The sequence below is a fragment of the Poecilia formosa genome, unplaced genomic scaffold (genome assembly GCF_000485575.1).
Source record: "Poecilia formosa unplaced genomic scaffold, Poecilia_formosa-5.1.2 Scaffold134, whole genome shotgun sequence".
Classification (NCBI taxonomy): Eukaryota; Metazoa; Chordata; class Actinopteri; order Cyprinodontiformes; family Poeciliidae; genus Poecilia; species Poecilia formosa.
Genome location: NW_006800073.1, coordinates 1,428,488 through 1,448,338, shown reverse-complemented (window position 1 = coordinate 1,448,338; position 19,851 = coordinate 1,428,488). Strand labels below are relative to the sequence as shown.

The 19,851-nt window shown below is 37.5% G+C and overlaps 1 protein-coding gene and 1 long non-coding RNA gene across 2 annotated transcripts; one reads left to right on the top strand and one right to left on the bottom strand.

Annotated features, from left to right (window-relative positions):
- Positions 1 to 1,215: 1,215 nt before the first annotated feature.
- On the top strand, positions 1,216 to 13,985 carry prr14 (proline rich 14). Its single transcript, XM_007562184.2, has 11 exons — positions 1,216 to 1,284; positions 2,980 to 3,009; positions 3,119 to 3,310; positions 3,444 to 3,606; positions 3,681 to 3,746; positions 5,270 to 5,310; positions 5,708 to 8,173; positions 9,124 to 9,265; positions 10,429 to 10,538; positions 11,018 to 11,086; positions 12,861 to 13,985. Exons 3-11 carry the CDS (start codon positions 3,168 to 3,170, stop codon positions 13,192 to 13,194), a joined length of 3,534 nt encoding a protein of 1,177 aa, XP_007562246.1. The 5' UTR covers positions 1,216 to 1,284; positions 2,980 to 3,009; positions 3,119 to 3,167; the 3' UTR covers positions 13,195 to 13,985.
- Positions 13,798 to 18,822, bottom strand: LOC107837326 (uncharacterized). Its single transcript, XR_001663337.1, has 4 exons — positions 18,143 to 18,822; positions 17,782 to 17,849; positions 15,858 to 16,054; positions 13,798 to 14,700 (listed from the first exon to the last, which is right to left on the bottom strand). It is a non-coding gene; the product is annotated as an uncharacterized LOC107837326 (long non-coding RNA).
- Between the last annotated feature and the right edge of the window lie 1,029 nt (positions 18,823 to 19,851).

Below are 19,851 nucleotides of genomic sequence, written 5' to 3'. Positions count from 1 at the left end.
AGAGAAGGGAAAAGTTATGTGGCCCTCACAGGAAAAAGTTTTGGGACCCCTGGTTTAGAGTAACGTCATCCTAAAAAACGAAATCTAGTTATTCATTTTCACTTTAGATTTAGTCGGCTATAAAAATTGCCTTAGCCAGTTTTCCTTCTTTGATCTTCTAAAACAAGTCAAGATCAAATCTATCCATCCACAAACAAGTCATAGTCATAGTTCATTGGAAAACAAATAGTCCACTCCCATTATTTCACTTTTTAAATCAAATTCCACCATTAAATGTATTTATGTGTAAAGCTGAACAACAAAACATTTGAGGTGTATGTGAGAAGACAGTGTACCACCGTTAAAATTAATGCATAAATAAAGTAAGAAAAAATTATAACCAAATATTTTACTAGGTTAAATACAAAATATAGTTTAATATGCATTAATAGGCACAGTGGAAATCATTTTGGCACCTCAAAATAAGCTAACATTCACAAGGGAGGCAGATAAAATCTGAATTTTGTTGAAACTTTCTTGGTTTACTAGACTGTTTTGCCTTTTGTGATGTCATTGACCCTAAAATAATAATTAACACACTAAAATAATTATCTTTCTACCCCCCATTTATTGTGCTTTAAAACCAATTGTAAAGTCCTGCAGTTGAAATTTAATAACTAAAACGTTATTTCTTATTGTCGGTATGTATTTTTTTGTATGTTATGACAGTCATGAGGCAGCCAGTCAGAGGCCTCTTCAAATTGGTTGCGAGATTGACTGCTTCCGGAGATTCTTCCTCCCTACAGCATCACCAACAAATCTGAAGATATAGACGATACAAGTTACTACAATTTTTAATTTAAATAAAGTATTTTTTGAATTGAACTGAATGAAAATTGTCGATTGAACTTATTTTGAAATTATATTTATTTTAAATTAATTTTGTGATTTAATTTATTAGTTTTCTGATAAAATGTTTGCAGTATATTATAATTTTAAAATATTAGTTCACTCGAGGACATGAAGAAAGAGCAACTTTCATGTTTTTCTAGTCGTGCTCCTCATTGGTTGCCCTGAACCAACGACCCTGAAATTCACACTGTGATTGGTCAGATTTCAATAAGGCGTTTCGGCGGAATCGAACTCACATTCTGATTGGTCTGTTGGTCTTGTCTGGTAGTTAGATTTGTAAAGAAACGGATACATTAGCGACTCGCTGCAGGGCGCCGCCACCGCCGTCCGTCCGGCATGTCTTGTTTACGGCGGGTTACGAATACAGACCCACGGTTAAGTTGAAGGCTTTAGGTGAGTTCAGCTAACGGTATTTAGTTTTATTTACTGTAACCGAGTGAACCGTAATGTGGTAATATTTCCGCTCATTTTAAAGACGTCAAAGAAAGCTTTGAAAAATGACAGTTCCCGGCTACGACTATTACCTGGTACTGCAACTGATACACATATGGAGTAGCAAAACTGTAGAGTATATATGGAGGTGCAATAACGCTCTGCCTTCATCAAGTTAAAATCATTTAGACATTGCAATTTTACTGTATCTAAGGTGTTCGTAGGAGTATCGAGTTATTTTGGCTTGCTAATAAAAGTTTGAAATGAAGAACATTCCTTCCAGCAATTAAACGACGCTCCATTTTGATCAGACCACCGGTTCGGTTTTACTTAAAAGTCTCACTGAAATGTTGCGGTACCAAGCTGTTTGTGCTATTCACGCAGTTTTATTGAAGTATAATTGAGGTGTTTAGAACCGCCATGCGGTTGCTAGATGCTGATAACTTTTCCTCTCTATCCCGGTGTATCGTAGGTCACTTAAAAACAATAAAACACAAAGAGTTGGAATAAACTTTAATTTTAAACACCAAAAATAAAGATATGCTTAAGAAAAGTTTGTAAAAGCCTTTTGAAAAAGTCTTTAAATGTAATTTTAGTATCATTTGAGCAATTAAGATATGCTTAAAAAATTAGGGCACTCGTCGGCTAATTTTAAATTCCTATGTTAATTTAATTTGGTCGGTTTTATTTCATATTTAATGTGTACTTGCGTTTTATTGAACTCATAGGAAAATTAGGTGTTGTAACAACATTGAAAGGGTTATTGTAGATGTTGATGGCTGTGGGCAGGTAAGGTCTCCTGCAGCAGTCTGTATTACAACAAATTAGAAGAGTCCTCTGACTGGAGACGCTATTTTTATTTATGTATTTATGTTTTTTTGAAGGGTTGCTTTCAATGAGGCAGAAGAGTGACACTTTTACGGTAGATTCTCAGATTTTCAAAGTTTTTGTTGGTGTTGAACACGCTCAGAAATCTGCAGTTCAAAACAAAACATGTCTGCTATTGCAGGTATAAATTATTTGTACTTGTAATGGTTTGTGTCTCTTTAAATCTCAGATGTTGTTCAAATTACTGTTCGGTTTTTGTGGACATGTTAAAGGCATGAAGCTGAGAGAAATCCATTGTTGTAGTCTTTTATTGCTGCAGTTGGGTCACAACGGTTAGCCTGCCTTTCAGAGTCGTAGTTCAGGAGTTATTTAAAGCTTTTGAGATTCTAATCATCCTAATTATGTAAGGACTTTACATAAAATCAAGAAAATTATGGACAACCCTTAGAAAAAGAGTGTGTCTTCAGTCAGAGGCTTCTTCAAATTCGCTGTTATACAGACCTCTACAGGAGAGCATTCGTACCCACACCCATCACTAGCTACAATAACTCTTTAAAGGATTTTAAGTTATGAGTTACATTTCATTTCTCTTCAGGATCATTAAAGTATTTTTGAATTTGAAAACGATACCCTGTTGCCACGGTTACGCATCATAACAACTTTCTGACCTTAAGAGAAAATCTTTGAAGTTGTACAGCATAAAAAAAAATTGACAATGTATTAAACTAGACTTTTTTTAATTATTAATTTTCTTAATGTCCTTTTTCTTTAAGTTGTACATGAAATTTTACAGTTTATATAAAGTATATTCTTCTGTTTTGATTTCAGAATAAACTTGCCATCCCTGCTTTAAGAAAAGTAAGCATCAACTCCGCAGTCTTGGACTATTTATTTATTTTTTGTTCAAATGTGATGCCCTGCATGTTTTTTTTCCGTTTGCTTTGTTTCCGTCCCACGTGATTTGCAGAGACCTGCAGGAAAAGGAGATAGACGCTGAGTGAAAGAGAGCAAATGGGATGTTGACTTTCCCCTCTGACTCGCTCTCCCAAGTAGTTTGTCCAATGGATGAAGATGCTATTCCCCCAATTCCCGTGTGTAGTGCACCTCCCCTCAGCGACCCTCCGTCACCTCTCCTCCCCCTTTCCTCCGTCACCCCCAGGTATGGTTGCTGCTTCACCTGCTGCTTTCTTCTTAGCAGTTCTTGTTTGTTTTTTTTGTGTTTTTTTTAAGTATTTTTACTTATTTTTTCTTCTTTGCGATAAAGAAAGCTGTGTTCTTAATTGTGCTTTTAGCTGTGCTCATGATGGACCGTCTGGACACCGGAGGAGCGGCCGCATCCACGACATCAGAGCCAGAACCCCAAAAAAGCTGGACTGCGCAGACATCCAGGCTGCCCAGAGACAATCTGGACCGAATCTGTCCTCCACAAAGAGGCAAAGAGAAGCGCCAAACATGGTACGTCGATTACCTTACTTAAAAAATAAAATAAACTTCTTCTACTTAAGCATTTCTGCTCTCATGCTGTGTAGGTACAAGCATCACAGTCAAATCTGCAGAGAGGAGGAAGAACACGTCTTCATGAGGAACCAAACAAGGTTAGCTTTCTTTCCTTGGTTTCATATGGTTTTAACAGAATCAGCTGATTTGGAACCAATCTGGTCGAGTTAAAGTGTTAAATGTTCTTAATTTGTCTTTTATAAAAGCTGTGTTGTGCTGGTGTGCAGATTAGGAGGAGTGAGGGTTAATGAAGTGATTTAATCCTCCTTCACGGTCTGCTGCATCCAGCATAAACAACCAATCTAGTGTCTTATTTGACCTACTAACAGACTCATGACATTACACAGTCAATTGCACATTCGTTGACTTCATTTCCTCGTTCAGGAAATTTCCCGGTGGGTTTCGAAGCAAAGAATTTGGTGCAAAACTTTTAATTTGTTGTAGATGTTCTCTAAGTAAGGCAACATTTGTTTTTATAGTATAACCCGAAAGTCCCAAACTTCAAACCTCGAAAAGGTTTTAATAAAAAAAAAAAAAAAAAAAACGTGTAAACCAAATTTAATTTTAATTTTCTACCACAAAGCATGAAGTTAAAATATTTGTTTTAAAAATGTAGTAAGCAATAATGTTTGCTGGAAATTTATTTGAATGCTAAATGTTTAATTTTAGCCTTGTCACAGTAAATTAATTAATAACATGATAAAATAAAACAAGCTCAATCATTTCCATTTGCATAATTTATTGTTTTCTCTGTTTTTCTCTAAAACTGGATGACAAAAGTCTTCAGTTAATCTCAACTAGCCCGTTTTTAAGGACAAGTTTGCTGACATAGATAATAATTAATTTCATTTGTTGATTTTTGTTTATTTTGGACATTAACCATGTCTTCCAGGTCATTAGAAGTTAAAGTTTACCTTCGAGAATGTGTTCTTGAATTAATTTGCCATTTTTACCATTATATTACTTGAAAATGGTCTCAAAACAACCATACTGATTGCAGAGCAAAGAATCAAGTAGTTGGTGCAACCCTTAATTTAAACGGCTTTTCTGACTCCCAGTTTTACGTTCTTTTTCTTTATAAGAAGCTGATTTCATAACACTTTTTTAATCTAAACCAAAACAAAGGTTTCTTGCACGTATTAGAGAAACTATGCGTGTTTTACACACACATCCTTAAAAAGTCTGAAATTCATGTATCTAAAAACAAGGCCTTAAAATGTTTTAAATTCATTAGCAAATAAGTAATTTGGACTTAAATATGTTAATCACAGATCTTAATCTTTGTCGTACCAAGTTTTGCACCGTCTGATCCAAGCAATCTCCCTCAATCCTGGGATCAACTGGAAACTGCTGATCTAGGAGAGAAACGTTAGCCCGCTTTGTTCACTTAAACTGGGTTTTAACTTGTGTTTGTGTAAGGGAACGTTCATTAAAATATCGCTGTGTCTGTCTTTACGTTTGAGCCTCAACAAGTTTAAGCTTCTGCACAAATATTCACTTTTAGAAATCAACAAAGTTGTGGGAACATTCATGCACATGTAAGCGAATCCCTGGCAGGTTAAATGTGTTTTTGTTGCAATTAAACCAACAAACTGTTGTGTAAATGTGTATTTATTTGCAGGTTGGGTTTTCAAACAGATTTACAGCAGAGCACCAAAACGAGTAAGTGTGAATTACAACTTTCTTCAGCCTACATGTCTGTGCTTTTCCTCTTGAAAAATGTTTGTTTTTTCTGAAGCCGGGGAAAATATTTACAAGTTTACTGAATGGAAATGTGTTGTTTTCAAAGCAAGAGTCGTCTTTTTTCTAGAGCTGCAGCTAACAATTATTTTAATCTGATAATTAACCAAGTAATTAGATGAAAACCGCACATTCTGCAGATTCTCCATTCAACTACTTGGACTTTTTGCACAGCTTTGGCTTAGTTACTGAATTGAGTTTTTCTGACATACTTTAGTTGGTATACTCCAATTAACGATATTTGATTACTGAATTAGTTGGTGATTATTTCAATAATACATTTTTTTCAGCCATACTTCTTTTCTACGTCATTCTCTAGGTGGAAAAACTCAAAAAGCACAGAGAGCGAGAACAATGTCTCTCCTTTGGACGAACCATTTGTAGAGCAGACGATGCGAAACCCTGACGATACCAAACCTGAAATGGACGCATGCCAGGAGTTACCTGAAATGGACGCATGCCAGGAGTTACCTGAAATGGACGCATGCCAGGAGTTACCTGAAATGGACGCATGCCAGGAGTTACCTGAAATGGACGCATGTGAGGATTTCGCTGGCGGCGACCTCGGTGAAGACGCCTCGGTCTCGAAGGGATGGGTGATCGGCCCGTTCTTTCAGTCCCTAAAATCAAAGATGGCTAGCTTCACTGAGATCGTCATGACTCCTGTTAAGCTCTTCAGAGCCACCAGTCCTCTGACCGCGGACGACATGTTCGAGGCAGATGGCGCGACTGACGTCGACGCATCGGAGAAAGGCGATAAATTTCAGACAGAAGCACAAAGTCTTGTTGACTCTGTGGAAACAAAAAGTGAGATAAGCACCGCACCCACAAAATCTAAAAAACTGCAGTTTAATGAATCAGTTTGCAGGACTACAGGCGGTTTTCAATGTGCAATAAGTGGGGGAGATGAAAACTTGCCTGACGTCGTGCCTTTGGTTTGTGTTGCTTCCGAAGAAGCCGGCGAACCGTCTGGCTCCTCTTTCCTGTTACGTAAAAGTGCCTCGCATGAGTCAGACCTAAACGTTTACACCGCTGTGGAGGGCCACAAAGGCAAGCTGTCCAGCGTAAAGCCACTCTCAAGGCGAGAGACGGGAAACGGATACGAGTTGGTTGAAATTAAAGACAGAAATCAACTTCAGCTCGACGGCCTCGCCACAAACAAAAGTCCACTGAAGCCTTCTTTTGATGCAGAACAGATGGAGTGCCAACAAATCCCCGAGATGTGTTTGGTGTCAAAGTTTGCAAGAGCAAAGAGGGGGCTGAAGCCGAACTGTGTTTCCCAAGACGATGTGAAGAGGAAGATGAGCATGGCTTCAGGAGGCGACGTGATAAAGGGTCCAAGAACGCAGAGAAAGAGAGGCGCAGATGAGACGATGAAACAGGATAATAAAAGGCAGGTGGCATCGACAAGAGCGACCACAAAAGCAAAAAGTGGACAGGACAGAAAGGGTTGCCTGGAGAAAAGCAGCAGTGAGTCGCAGAACAATTCAAAGTGCAAAAGAGCCAAGCCCAGTAGTTCCTGCAAACGGCTCCCGATTATATCCAGCGATGATAATCTTATGGATGTGGAAACTACCGTGCCTAACCCGATTGCAGAACAATCAGCGAAGAAGCGGTTGTCTTTAGTTCTTGTCCGTTCTGATGAAAAAGAAATCCCACACGTAACCAAGTGTGGGAACGCAAATAAGAAACAATTAAAACGCAAATCGCCAAATCACACGAGTTTAGAAGTGGAGAGCAGTTTGGTGTCTGCCTCGTCGCATGATGGGCTGGAACCGATGAGCATGGGTTTTAAAAGTGAAGACGCATCAACCGGAGGAGCGAACCAGCCGTCCAAGAGACTCAGGAACAGCCTGAGGAGCGCCGTTAAGTTCTCAGTGTTAGCCGAAGAGCAAGAGAAAACCAAAGAGAGCCAGTCAAAAAATGGCAGAGGTAAAATCTCCACGGACAAAATTATTTTTGGAAGTGATCCCCATCTTCCTCTGGTCGATTCTGGACTCTTGAACGAGGAAGATAAATCCGTTATGGAAAATGAACAGAGGAGTTCTGCTGCCATGACGGGCGAGACTTTTCTCAAAGCCTCTGAAATCGGTAACTGTAGTCTGAGGCCGAGCATCAGGCTTGCTGACGCGAGGCGAAGGAGGAAAGATCCCCAAAGGAGGAGATGCCGGGTTCTGCATAGCAGGATGTGTAAAACTGAGGAGGGGTCCCGGTCCGTCACAGTGGAGGACGCAGACCTGGCTGCAACGCGCATGCGCTCTTCAGAAACCAACGTCTCCAGGCGACTGTCGCGCAGCTACTCATGCCCAGACGTTCTCATCCTCCATCACGACGACTCGCCCTGGGTTTCCCCTCCGCATTCGCCGCACCACCGGACGCACTCTACGCACCATCACCATGGTAACTTGACCTCCCACGCTCAGAGGTCGCTGCGGCGGGCGCGCCGACACACGGTGTGCAGCGTGGAGGTGGAGAGGGAGATCGCCCCTCTCTGTCTTCGGAAGGAGGTGTATCCGTCCAGAAGATCTGCTTCCTATGACCCCATGACCCACAACCTTTCACCTGCTCACGTACATTCTCCCTGCAGCTCCCTCACTGCTCTCGCCTCCTGTTTCCTTTCAAGCCCTCTCGCTTTCCTTTCCAAGAAATCTGACTGCAGGGCAACTTCTGCCAACGCCGGCACTTCCAGTCGAGTTCCCTCGCCGCCCCCTTCCTCTTCCTGCTCCACCGCTTGGCACTCCCCAGGTTTCACTTTAGGATCTAGTTCTGCTTCCTTGGATCCCAGGTGAGGACGTTTTCTAGTCTCCCCACTGCAAAAATACCAAATTTTACCAAATATTTTCACTCTGGATTCTAATCAAATATCTTAGTACACTTGAAATGACACAAAAGTAAATTTTCAGCAAGATGTATGAGTCATTAATTCCCAAATATTGATGAAAAAGTGCTAGTTTCTCTTATAGCAAGACATTTTTCCCATGTTATAGGCAAAACTAATATTTTTCATCAATATTAAAGAATTACTGACTTAAAAGTGACTTATTATGCTTCCTTGAACAGGTTTATGGCTATACAAACATGTTTCTAATTTTTTTTGTACAAAATTATTCTTATTATGAATGAGATTTCAGTCTGCTCAGTTCTGCCTATTTTGAGCTCCTTTTGAATTACAACTTCTTGTCACTTTAAAATGAAATAATATCAGTAAGACTAGGTGGACCTCCACTTGGGTTGCTAGGTAACGGGCACAATTCCTCTGAGGTTGCTAGGTAATGGGTGGAATTCTGCTGGGGTTGCTAGGTAACGGGCAGAATTCCCCTGGGGTTGCTAGGTAACTGGCGGAATTCTGCTGGGGTTGCTAGGTAACGGGGCAGTGACTGCTGATTTGTGACTTTACATTCCAGAAGTTTTTGAAACGGCTCATTTTCCAGACACACACACAAAAAAAACATGAACTTATTGCCCAAAAACAGATGGGTGGATTTTCTTAAGCACTTGGGTTATTTTTTGGACGCAGTAGAAACCCAAGTGAAAGTACAGAAACACTCAAAATAGGCAATTTCCAAACAAGCTTCTAAATCTTGCTGAAAAGTTGCATGTAAGGTTAGCTTTGTCTTATTTCCAAGTGTAATAAGGTATTTGCACTAGAAACTAGACAAAAATACTTGGAATAAGAAGTTGTTTTTGAAGTGTAGAACCCGTTCTGTTCTGATATTGACTCTGGACTCTTTCAAGTGAGAATCCGGCGCCGTACGAGGCGGCGAGAAGGCAGCAGAGCGAAGAGGAGGATGATGGCGAAGACACCAGCTCCTCCAGTCAGGAGTTTGAAGACGCCGGGCTGAGAGAGGAGAAAGCTCTGTCTGACTCTGAAATTAGAGTATGTATGTTTTTTTTTTTTTAAACTTGAATACTAACAAGTAAGGCTGAAACTCTCAATTATTTTAGTTATTGACTAATCTATTGATTATTTAGATTAATTGGATTTAAAAAACTTGGCACATTCTGCAGACTGTTTTGGATAATATTTGGATTATGTTAAAAATATTTAAATAAATAAATTTAATTCCTTTCTTAAATGAGAAAATATTGTATTGCATAAAATGCAACAACACAGCATTTTAGTGTATTCTTGATAATTAGCAGCTAAAATTAATTTCAAATGTGAAATCTCTGCACTTTCTGCTGACTAACATCAATTCAGTGTAGAAGTGACCTGTAGATTACTTAAGAGGACAAAACAAAGTTGTTTTTTATCGTTAATGGAAAATGTATATATTTATTGTACAGTTTTGGCTTAATTACTGTCATAAATATGTTGTTTTTTCAGCAAATGGCTTTTTTTAGTCTGTGTGCTTCAGTTAACAATTAATCTAACACTAAATTAGTTGACGATTATTTCAATAATTGATTAATCGTGATTCATCTGATTAATCGTTTCAGCCTTAATGACAGGCTCTGAAAAGTTTTCACACTGTTGCTAAAATGTCAGGATTTTGTGACATAAAGAAATGAGAAAATTTTAAAAATGGAAAACATTTATTTTAAAATAACTGATTAAATTCCTCAACATATTTTTTTTCTCACCTTATTTTTAACTTTCTAGCTGAAGGTTTTATGTGAAAAGTGACTTTAATTTAAATCTATTAATAATTTTTCCCCTAAAGTCTAAGGGTAAGCTCAGAACATGCTGCTGTCATTACCATGTTTTAATGTGCATATTGTGATTTTTATTTATTTATTTTTAAATATTATCTTTTAAACATTTTATTATGGAATTGTGGCCAAAAGTTAAAAATTTGTCTTAATATGTCAAGAAAAAGATACAAGGAAAACATTCGATCCTTTACAGCTTGTCTGTAAACGATGGCTTCATCTAAAGGACATAAATGTTTCCAAGATCCTATTTAGGTAGCTGGATTTTACTTCAGGGTCATAAAATCATCTAAAGTAGCAGTAAGGTGTGAAACATTTGTGTAGGAGTGTTTGATTGGGTCACAACTCCCTTCTGCAGGTCGTATAAATGGGATGTTTTTGTTAAAGGTTGTCAAGAAACATGAAGAACAAAAAAAGGTTTCGTCCATCCGGATTCGGAAAACGTTGCCAAAACCTCAGACCAACCTGACACCTATGGGTCTGCCCAAACCAGTCCGGTACGTAGAAACGCTGAACGACCCGCATTTTACAGAAATAAGTTGATTCACACACATTATTATAGTTTTGTTGCGTACAATTTTTCTAAAATGAGCTTTACATTTTTTGAGTCAATTCCAACAAAGTTTTCATTCATTTTTAACGATTTAATTCTCTTTGAGCAACAGTTTTTATTACTGTACATGTGGGTCAGGCATCTGATTAGATACCTGTTCCTATCAGCCATTTCATAGTTTGCCAACAGATCATTTATTGGTGCCATTTTGTTTTTTGTTCAGAACCAGACTGCCACTTTATGCTGTTGATTTGACTTCAGCATTTACGTCCAAAAGAATCTTTTATTTTCTGACAATTTAGCAGAATAAAGTACCTTAATGCCACAGTATGCAAACAAAGTTGAACAGTGGCTCCCTGAGAAGCTTTGGGTTTAAAATAAATCATGATTTATGTTGATTGTTCTCTTTCTGTGTCTCATCAGGGTGAAGAAGAAAGACTTTAGTTTGGAAGAAATTTACACCAATAAGAATTTCAGCAAACCCCCGGAAAGGTAAGAACAAATCATGTTTGTTTTGTGTTTTTACATAGAAAACATTAATCCAGTGACGACACTTAAAGGGGATATTTTGCTAAATTCACATCTTGTATGTTGTTTTATTTCCATTTGACTCTTAACTGCTTCTAAAAACAACCAAAGCACTTAAAAAAAACACAGACGTTTTTTTTTTTTCAATAAGCTAATGTTTTTGGTGTCTGGAAAATGAGCCGTTTGAAAAACTTCCAGATTATTAAGTCACATTTGACGTTACTTAGCAACAACACCACGCCTAGCGCCGTTACCTAGCAACCGAAGGGGAGCTCCAGCATGTTTGGTCAGCTGGTTTTACCGCTTTATGCGCTGTATTCTTGTTGGTTATGCAGGAGGCTCCACTTCTGCTTTTCTAAGATGTACAGTTGTATAATTGCGCATCTGTTTGCAGCCATTTTTACCTGCAAGTGTAAACGCTGATTTTAGGGGCGTGGCCAGCAGCAGATTTAAAGAAGATGTTACAACAGCTGATTGTGAACTGAACAGACTCAATTTTAATGATCTAAGAATGATTTAGTGCAAAAATGAAATGAACATGTTTTGCGTAGACCTATCCTAACCTGTTCAAGGAAGAATAATTGATCACCTTTTAATGTGCATCTTCAATGACCCGTCCATGTCTTCTTTGGAGCGGAAAAACCGCAGTATTTATAGCTCTCTGTGGCGTGTTTGTGCAGCGACGAGCCAGAACCGCACCAGAGTCATCTGTTTAAATAACTCCTGATCTGCTCTTTGAGCATGTTGCCTTTCTGAGCAGACTGCTGGCAGCTCGTCGTCATGGGTGGGTGTGTTTTTATGTATTGTCTAATAAATAACAGAAAGTAACTACACAGAAGTGCTGCTGAAGGCAACTCCCTCTGATGATAGCAGCTTAAGGAAGAGCAGCTGATAAGTGCCAGTCTAATCTGTCTCATATATTCACCACAGACATAATGGCACATAAGCAGCGTGTTTGTGTTGTATAATTACTCGCATAATAACCTATTTTTAACACGAGGAGCAGCTGTAGTGACTGATTCTTTCATGGTGATGTAATTCATCTCCACTTATCTCAGATTCATGAAGGCAGTTTTTGCTGCCAAGAGTGACTCATGCAGTTGTTGGATTTACAGGATAATTGCTTTTTCATGAGGGGCTGGATTGGTTTTGATTGCCTTTTTCCTTAGTGTTGTATGTTTGACAGTTGAAACCATTTTTATTTTCTCTCAAGTTAAATCAGATCAAACATCTCCTGTTTTTATGTCAGTTATAATTGTCAAACTTATTTCTATTTCCTAAATGCCACTAAAATGAGCAAGTAACTATTATTTTAGTAAATGATTAATCAATTGATTCTGATGATTAATTGGATAAAATTATTTTTTAGAATATTTAGCCTTAAAACTTCAAATGTATGGACTGGTCTCTTTAAAATCAACTCTGAGAAACATGATGGTTGGACTTTCCCGTCACGTTTAGTTGTGCAAACGGATAAATCTGGTTGCTTTTTGTTTTCTGACATCTAAAACTTTTAAATGTGACTGAAATTTGCTTCTGTTTTTGTTTGATCAAAGACATTTAAGCTGATAGAATAGTCAATTAATCGTCAGATTAATCAATTAATCGTCAGAATAATTGTCACAGTCAATTAATCGTCAGACTAATTGATTAATCGTCAGAATAATTTTTAGAATAATCAATTACTAAAGTAATAGTTAGTTTCAGTCCTAATGCCATCAACTGATTTGTCTTTCAGCCGCCTGGAAACCATTTTTGAGGTGCCGCTCAACCGCAAGAATGGGTCCGAGTCCTGGTTCGGCCCGAGGCGTGTCAAACGGTTTTTGGAGTTCCTAGAAGTGGGCGAGGCCAGAAAGCCAAAGAAACCTCTGGTCGGCGTTGGGAAGACGGGCCCGTCCTCATCCAGGCCGAGACGAGGCGGCTTCCCCAAAGACGAGCCGTCCCTCAGCGTCCAGGATGTGGACTCCCTGCTGTGCTCCAAGCTGGACGAGTTGAATCTGTGGCTGATCCACGATCAGAGCGAGGAAAGAGAAACGGACAATGCTGTTCCTGTAAGTGCGATCATGACGTAATGTCGCGCCGGTCCGTGTTGAAATGTTGTGGAAAAACTCCAGTTAAATAAATCTGTAGCATTTGTAGCCTGCAGCCTGAAGAAATGTACATTATAGCACAAAAATGTCGACTTGGAGAAGTTATTTATACACATTTGTGCAGATTGTTTTATTTATTCTACAGTCAGACTGCTCGTATTGGTAAAGCTCCCACAATGAATAAAACAAATTCTCCTTGATGTTCTGTACAGTATTATCACTCGTCTTTTGATGGTTCTGATCTCTGGCTTGTTCTGAACTGAAGTATTCATCTCCTTGCAGCATCTTTGAGTTATAATGGCAGCTATTTGTTTCTCTATTAAAGGCTCTAGATATGTATAACTTTTAAAGATGCCAGCGAGAGATTTGTATTTACAATAAACTTTGTTTGTAAATATGTTTTTTTTATTTTTTATGTACAATCAAATAAGTTTCCAGCACTTGGACTTCGCTTTACTCAGCTCAGGGTGGAAACCGATCAATTATTTGGGTTTGAATTTTCCCACCTATGGCCTCTTCTTGTTTTTCCCACTGAAGTGCATGGAAAAGTGGGCGTGTCAACGACCAAGTTTATACATGTTTTTGTGTACATAAGTACATTAAACTGTAGCTGTTTGTTGCTGTAAATGAGGTTGCCTTAACTGTAAAACTTTTGTGAGAATTAATCAGCCAACTTGATGTTTGAAAACATGTTTTATTATAAAATATATCGTTTGTATAAAAGTACAGTACATGTATACATTTAATAAAAAAATTCAGGTAAAGTAACAATGCAATAATGCCAAGATAATGTCATTTTGAAGCACTGCCATAATCACCGCTATGCCATTTGTTTTTATTTCTCAAAGCCCAAAATGTTTTATCTACTCTTGTATTTGTGATTTTAGTATATACGGTAACAATTCACAAATTTTTTAAATAAACTATATTCAGGAATGAGTTGTTACAGAGCTGTATTTAAAGATGCTTTTGAAAGTTTATTTTGTCTCTCTTTATGATTTCCACTAATTGAACCTGATTAATAAACATCCAAGTATTCAGTTTTTCTGAATGTGTGGAAATCTTCAGGAGAGGTTAAACTTTTCAAATTGTGTCAAATTTAAAGGCAATGCTGGATTTTAGTTGTTTTTTTTATGAATCCGTCTGTATGTTAAATATCACAGGGTATAAAAACATGAAAGCCGTCCGTTTTGTTTCCGTTGAATACTGGAGAGATAAAAGTAGAGGTTGTAACTTCTAATGATAATCATCACAGCTTTGTTTTTGTTACTTTGCTCCATAAAATACAAAGTTGTTCACAGAATCGTTTTGTTTTTGTTTTTCTGCCGAAGTCATTTAGTCCTTCAATGTCAGAAGATATGAGACGAAAACTAGCAGCACAGGAATTAAGATAAGGATCCCGAACAACGTGACAATGGAGATTATGCCGTACTTTTTCGCCTCTTTTGAATACTTTAGCTTTTGTTCTCTGTTCTTCTGTTGGTCAACCTGAGGAAAAAGAAAAACAGGATTAGTAACCAAAAGCTGTTTAAGACACCCAGCAGGGCCGGTCCAAGCCTTTTTGGGGCCCAGGCAGATTTGAATTTGGGACAATTTCAAATTGCAGGGACGTGAAAGTGGCGTTTTAAATATTTGTAGTACTTAATTGATCCAAATTTATGAGAAATTTCTGTAACTTTTCTGTCCTATTATCAATATTTTAGTGTCAATTTCATCAACATGTTTTTATCAAATTCAATTTTGTTTTTTATTTTTTATATCTACGGTGCTGTAGATATTGTGAAGCAGTCAGCTGGGGTTGTGAATGTGCTGTATAAGTAAACTTGGACTTGACTTTGACTTAACTTTCACAACAGTCACGATAAAAAGTTTTGCTGGACGATAAATTGTTATTACGATAAGTGATGTTGTTTTGAGACTATTTTCAAGTAATAAAATGGTAATAATGGTATAATAACCAAGTACATTCTCCAAAAGATCAATAAACTTTCATTTCTAATATTTAACACTGGAACTGGAAGACATTTTAAATATTAAAAATAAATAAAACAAATAAAATGAGAAAAAGGACGATTTTTTCACATTTACATTTCATGTAAGATATGAACCCCAATCACTACAAAAATGAACTAAATTACTTTTATCTTCTTACATAATTATAAACAGTTGTAATAAACAATGCTACTGTTGTGGGAGCCTTGAGAAGAAAACGGTACATTGAAGCCTTCAGTTCTTCTCCCACAATTTCACAGTAAATGCTACAAACTGTGATGGAAAAGACAAAACCTAGAGTGGGAATGGCATTTAGTTAGAGTTTACAGATCTAATTCACTGAGCTTGAACTATTTTGTGAAAGGAATAAGCACAAATTTCAGTCTTAAAATGGCGAGGATCTTGATTTATTTTCATAGATTATCTCTCTGATACTAAACTGTGACAGCCCAGAGATAGTTTCAACAAATATGTAAAAAATATCTCTTATAAAAGTTACATGCTGCATTATTAGTAGTAATGCAGTTGAAAATGGTCTGAAAATGACAATATTATAGTTTATTGCAATAACTTCTGTGAACATCCTGCATAGAGAAACCGAAACCAACACAAACTGGATTTAAAATGTAGAAATGAACCCAAATGAGGAGTACCTGGAATGAATTTTCCAGTGCTTTGTATCCCACACAGGAGCAACCGCAGATGATGCTGCAAATGGCCAGTTTCCTGTGGTTGTTTATTTTATCTTCGTCCATACTTTCTTTGCTGTGGTCCATTGTATTGTGATCTTCAGCTGAGCCAGGTACGGAATTCAGTGGCACATCTATCTTTATATCTTCCTGCGACATATCTGCAAAACAAGACAAGTTTTTCATTTACACTGGCATATAGTAATTCTCCTAAACCAGTGGTCCCCAAACTACGGCCCGCCTCCACATTTGGTCCGGCCCACTGAACAATACCAAAGAGCATTTAGATTTTTTTTCATATACCGTATTTTCCGGACTATAAGCCGCTACTTTTTTCCTAAGCTTTGAACCTTGCTGCTTATAGTCTGATGCGGCTTATATGAAGATTTTTCTTCAACCACCAGGGGGCTCTTTAGCAGGAAGTGAATCATTGGAAGTCAAAATTGGAAATAAAAGAAGAAAGCACCCATTAAAACAGAATTAGGTTTCAATAGGTAATGGAAATTTGAGAATGTTGTTGATCAGTTAAATAGCATTAAGGGGGAAAAGAAGATTTTTCGTTTTTTTAAATAATACTGGGATCATTATGAGAATTTGAGGTATAGATATTAGGATCCAGTAGATGGCAGTATTGCAACAATAAAGGATGCAAGCTGCCTTTGAAATCTTAAGAAGAAGAAGGTGCCCATTTTCATTTAGCACATGCTAGTAGCAGACATGAAGGATCAGCACTTTCACTGTTACAGTTTCCGTTCGGAAACTTCCGTAATCAGTTCAGTTAAATCTAAACTTGGCAACTTTTTCTTTTTCAACCGTAATAAATGTGATATTCAATTGACCTGTTATGACTCAGATTTTGGGTGTCCGCCCCTCTGCTGCTGCTGCATCGCTGTGGAAAACCTGGAGCGGCAGAGATATCTGAGGCTTATAGTCCGGAAAATACAGTATTTATCTCATAAATAGTGTTATTTCCTGGATTTTTTCTGTGAAGAACCCAGAGAGGGTTATTTGATTGTGCTTTCTGGGAAACAATACATTTTTACATTTAGGCTCCTGCAATCGTCACACTTTTTCTGTTACAAACTGACTCGCCCCCCACCAGAGAAGGGAAAAGTTATGTGGCCCTCACAGGAAATAGTTCGGGGACCCCTGTCCTAAACAGTCGATTTTTTTCATGTCATTCCCTCTGATCAATATGCTTAAGTTGCATTTCATTGTCTTCTGCAACAAATGAAACGAGTCATGATAATTTTGAGCATGTTGCTCAATGATCATGGGAGTTTTTGAAGTCAGGGAGGTTTCGGTTTGTCACATAAAAGTACCTAAGCACTGCAACAAGATCAAAGAAACAAACAAAAAAAGCGGACAGACTTGAATGAAACAGCAGCCTGCTGGGCTGGTATGTTGTCATGGTAAAATTGAAAACATGAAATTCAAGTTAGTCTTTAATCTGTGCTTCAATCGGACACTGACTCAAAGGAATGCCAGTGTTTCGCTGTTTGTTTGTTTTTAGTTTTAGGAAAATGTTTCAGAACTTGTGTAATATTAAACAGTCATGTGAATCATTTGTCACGAGAGTCGGTAACGTGGTTTCCTTAAATGTAGCAATGTTTTTATTACCACATTATAGTGGCCAGTGGCGCAACTGCACATTATTCAGGTGGATGCGAAAACATAAATCGGCATTATGGTGGAGCCAAAGCAACAGAGGAGGAATTAGTTCTTATTTCAGTATTTAACATCTAAAATGTGTCAGAAAGTACATTGTTGCGCCCCTGATTAAGCATTCCTCTAATCAGGCTGTTTTATTATTATTATTATTATTATTATTATTATTATTATTATTATTATCTGATTTTCTATTTAAAGTTCCAGTTAAAACACAAACCTGGTGATTTTTGACAGGAATCCCCTTCTGATGTCCAATCAACAGATCAATAAAGCAGGACCTCTCTTCTGCTTTATTCTCTTCTTCAGCAGAGAGGTGATTCTCTCTGCTGAAGAAAACAAATGTATATCTTAAATACAGCGGTGATTTATTACTCCATTACAGTGGCACAAAAAGCAGGTGTATAGGGGCGTCGCATTAAAGGGGCGCCACATTAAGGGAGCAAATTGTTTCTCGTTGCAATTTCCTGTATTTATCGTCTGTTAGTGCGCCTTTAAAGTGTCAGAAAACATATACTATAATGAGACCTTTTTAAAAAAATATCTGATTCCCCTTTTAAACATTGAATTAAAACACAAACCTGGTGAGTTTTGACAGGGATCCACTTCTGAAGTCCAATAATCAGATCAATAAAGCAGGATCGGTGATTGAGCGATTCCTTCTGCCGGTTAAAACCGATCTCCGTCTTCTAATGGGTAAAAATCTCAACTAGTGAAACCAATCGACTCCTCCGACGGTATGACCGGAACCGGGACTGAAACTGTGTGAACCCTCCACGCCCTCTTGGCTAGACTTTTCTCTCCACGTACACTTGTCACACTTTTTTCCCCTCCCTTTGAGTCTTCCTTTACTTCCTGTATTTGTGATAAAGCAAAGTGACTGTGATTAAAAAAAAGCGAACTAACAGCCCAGTTCTACCCGGTTCACATTCCTGAGGCAGCCGCCGAGGTGTGTCGGTACTTGCAGCGCATTAAGGTGAGACAAAGTTCTCCGGATTGCTTCAGTGAGGTTTAAAATTAAACATTTCCCACTCTGATGCGAGTTTTTCCACTCTGAAACTGGTAGATTTTCCTAGTTTCTCTTCTTCCTTCTGCTCTCTAACCTATAGAGATAAGACACATTCACACCCCGTTGACTCAGTGATGACAGAAAGGACATTTTACGCAGCTGTTCATCGGGTAAACAGCAGGGAGAGTCATCCTGCTCATTAATGATTGCAGCGGAAGGACCAGATTCCTCAAAGTCGCGCAGAGGAGTCAGTTTAGGGCCACTGACTTTTTCCCCACAGCTCTGTTGGTCTCAAAATACAGACTTTTTAGAAAAGTAAAATAAAATTCTGGCTTTAATCTCAAAATTCTGACTTTATTTCTTGGAATTCAGATTTTAATCTCAGATTTCTGACCTTTTTTCACCTCAGAATTCAGATTTTATTTGTATGAAATCTGACTAATTTCTGGATTTTGACTTTTCTTCTCAGAATTCAGATTTGTTTCTTTCAAAATTCAGACGTTATTTTGAGAATTTTCACATTACTTTCAAAATTCTGACTTTTCAAGAGTTTTGCTGTTAATCTCAAAATTCTAGTTTTGATCTCAAAATTCTGACTGTTTTCCCTCAGAATTAATTTTTTCTCTGAATTTTTACTTTTCTCAGATTTTTGACTTAAATCCCTTAAACTCACAATTCTGACTGTTTTCCCCTTATAAATCTTTTTCTTTTTTTTCAGAATTTTGACTTTCGTCTCAAAATTCTTATCTTAATCTTATAATCCATAATAATGCAAAAATGTATCCAAAATCAAAATGGTGTCATAAAACAGAGACATAAAGCATCACCTCCCTTCTGAACAGCGTGTCAGTGTGACTGACTATTAATGATGACATTAACTTTTTTTACACAAAGACGTTTAAATAACTTGTTTCGCCCCTTAAAGAATGCGGATTTAATAACTAAATAGTCAGGTTGTCCTTTTCTGATTTTATTTTATATTTGTGTGAGAAAAATAGAAAAAACAGAACAAAATTCTGTATTCTGGGAAATACTATTTCCACAGCACTGTAGAGAGGGAAGCAAGTATTTTTGAGGAAGTACAACCTGGTTTTATGGTTAGACAGATGATTTATTTATTTTTTTACACCTCATTGCAATGCCACTGTTTCAACTCAGAAAAATAATTACAAGTAAATAAACAATTAATAAAAAAAACATAGGGGAAAATTCCTAAATAAATTTTTAAAATACCTATTGTGTACTACATTAATTTGTTTATACTTTTACAATTAACGAGAA

Coding starts and splice junctions, on each gene's coding strand:
- prr14 (XM_007562184.2), top strand. CDS start 3,168: ATGTTGACTTTCCCCTCTGACTCGCTCTCCCAAGTAGTTTGTCCAATG. Junction 8,174..9,123: donor TCTGCTTCCTTGGATCCCAG/GTGAGGACGTTT, acceptor GACTCTTTCAAG/TGAGAATCCGGCGCCGTACG. Junction 11,087..12,860: donor TTCAGCAAACCCCCGGAAAG/GTAAGAACAAAT, acceptor TTTGTCTTTCAG/CCGCCTGGAAACCATTTTTG.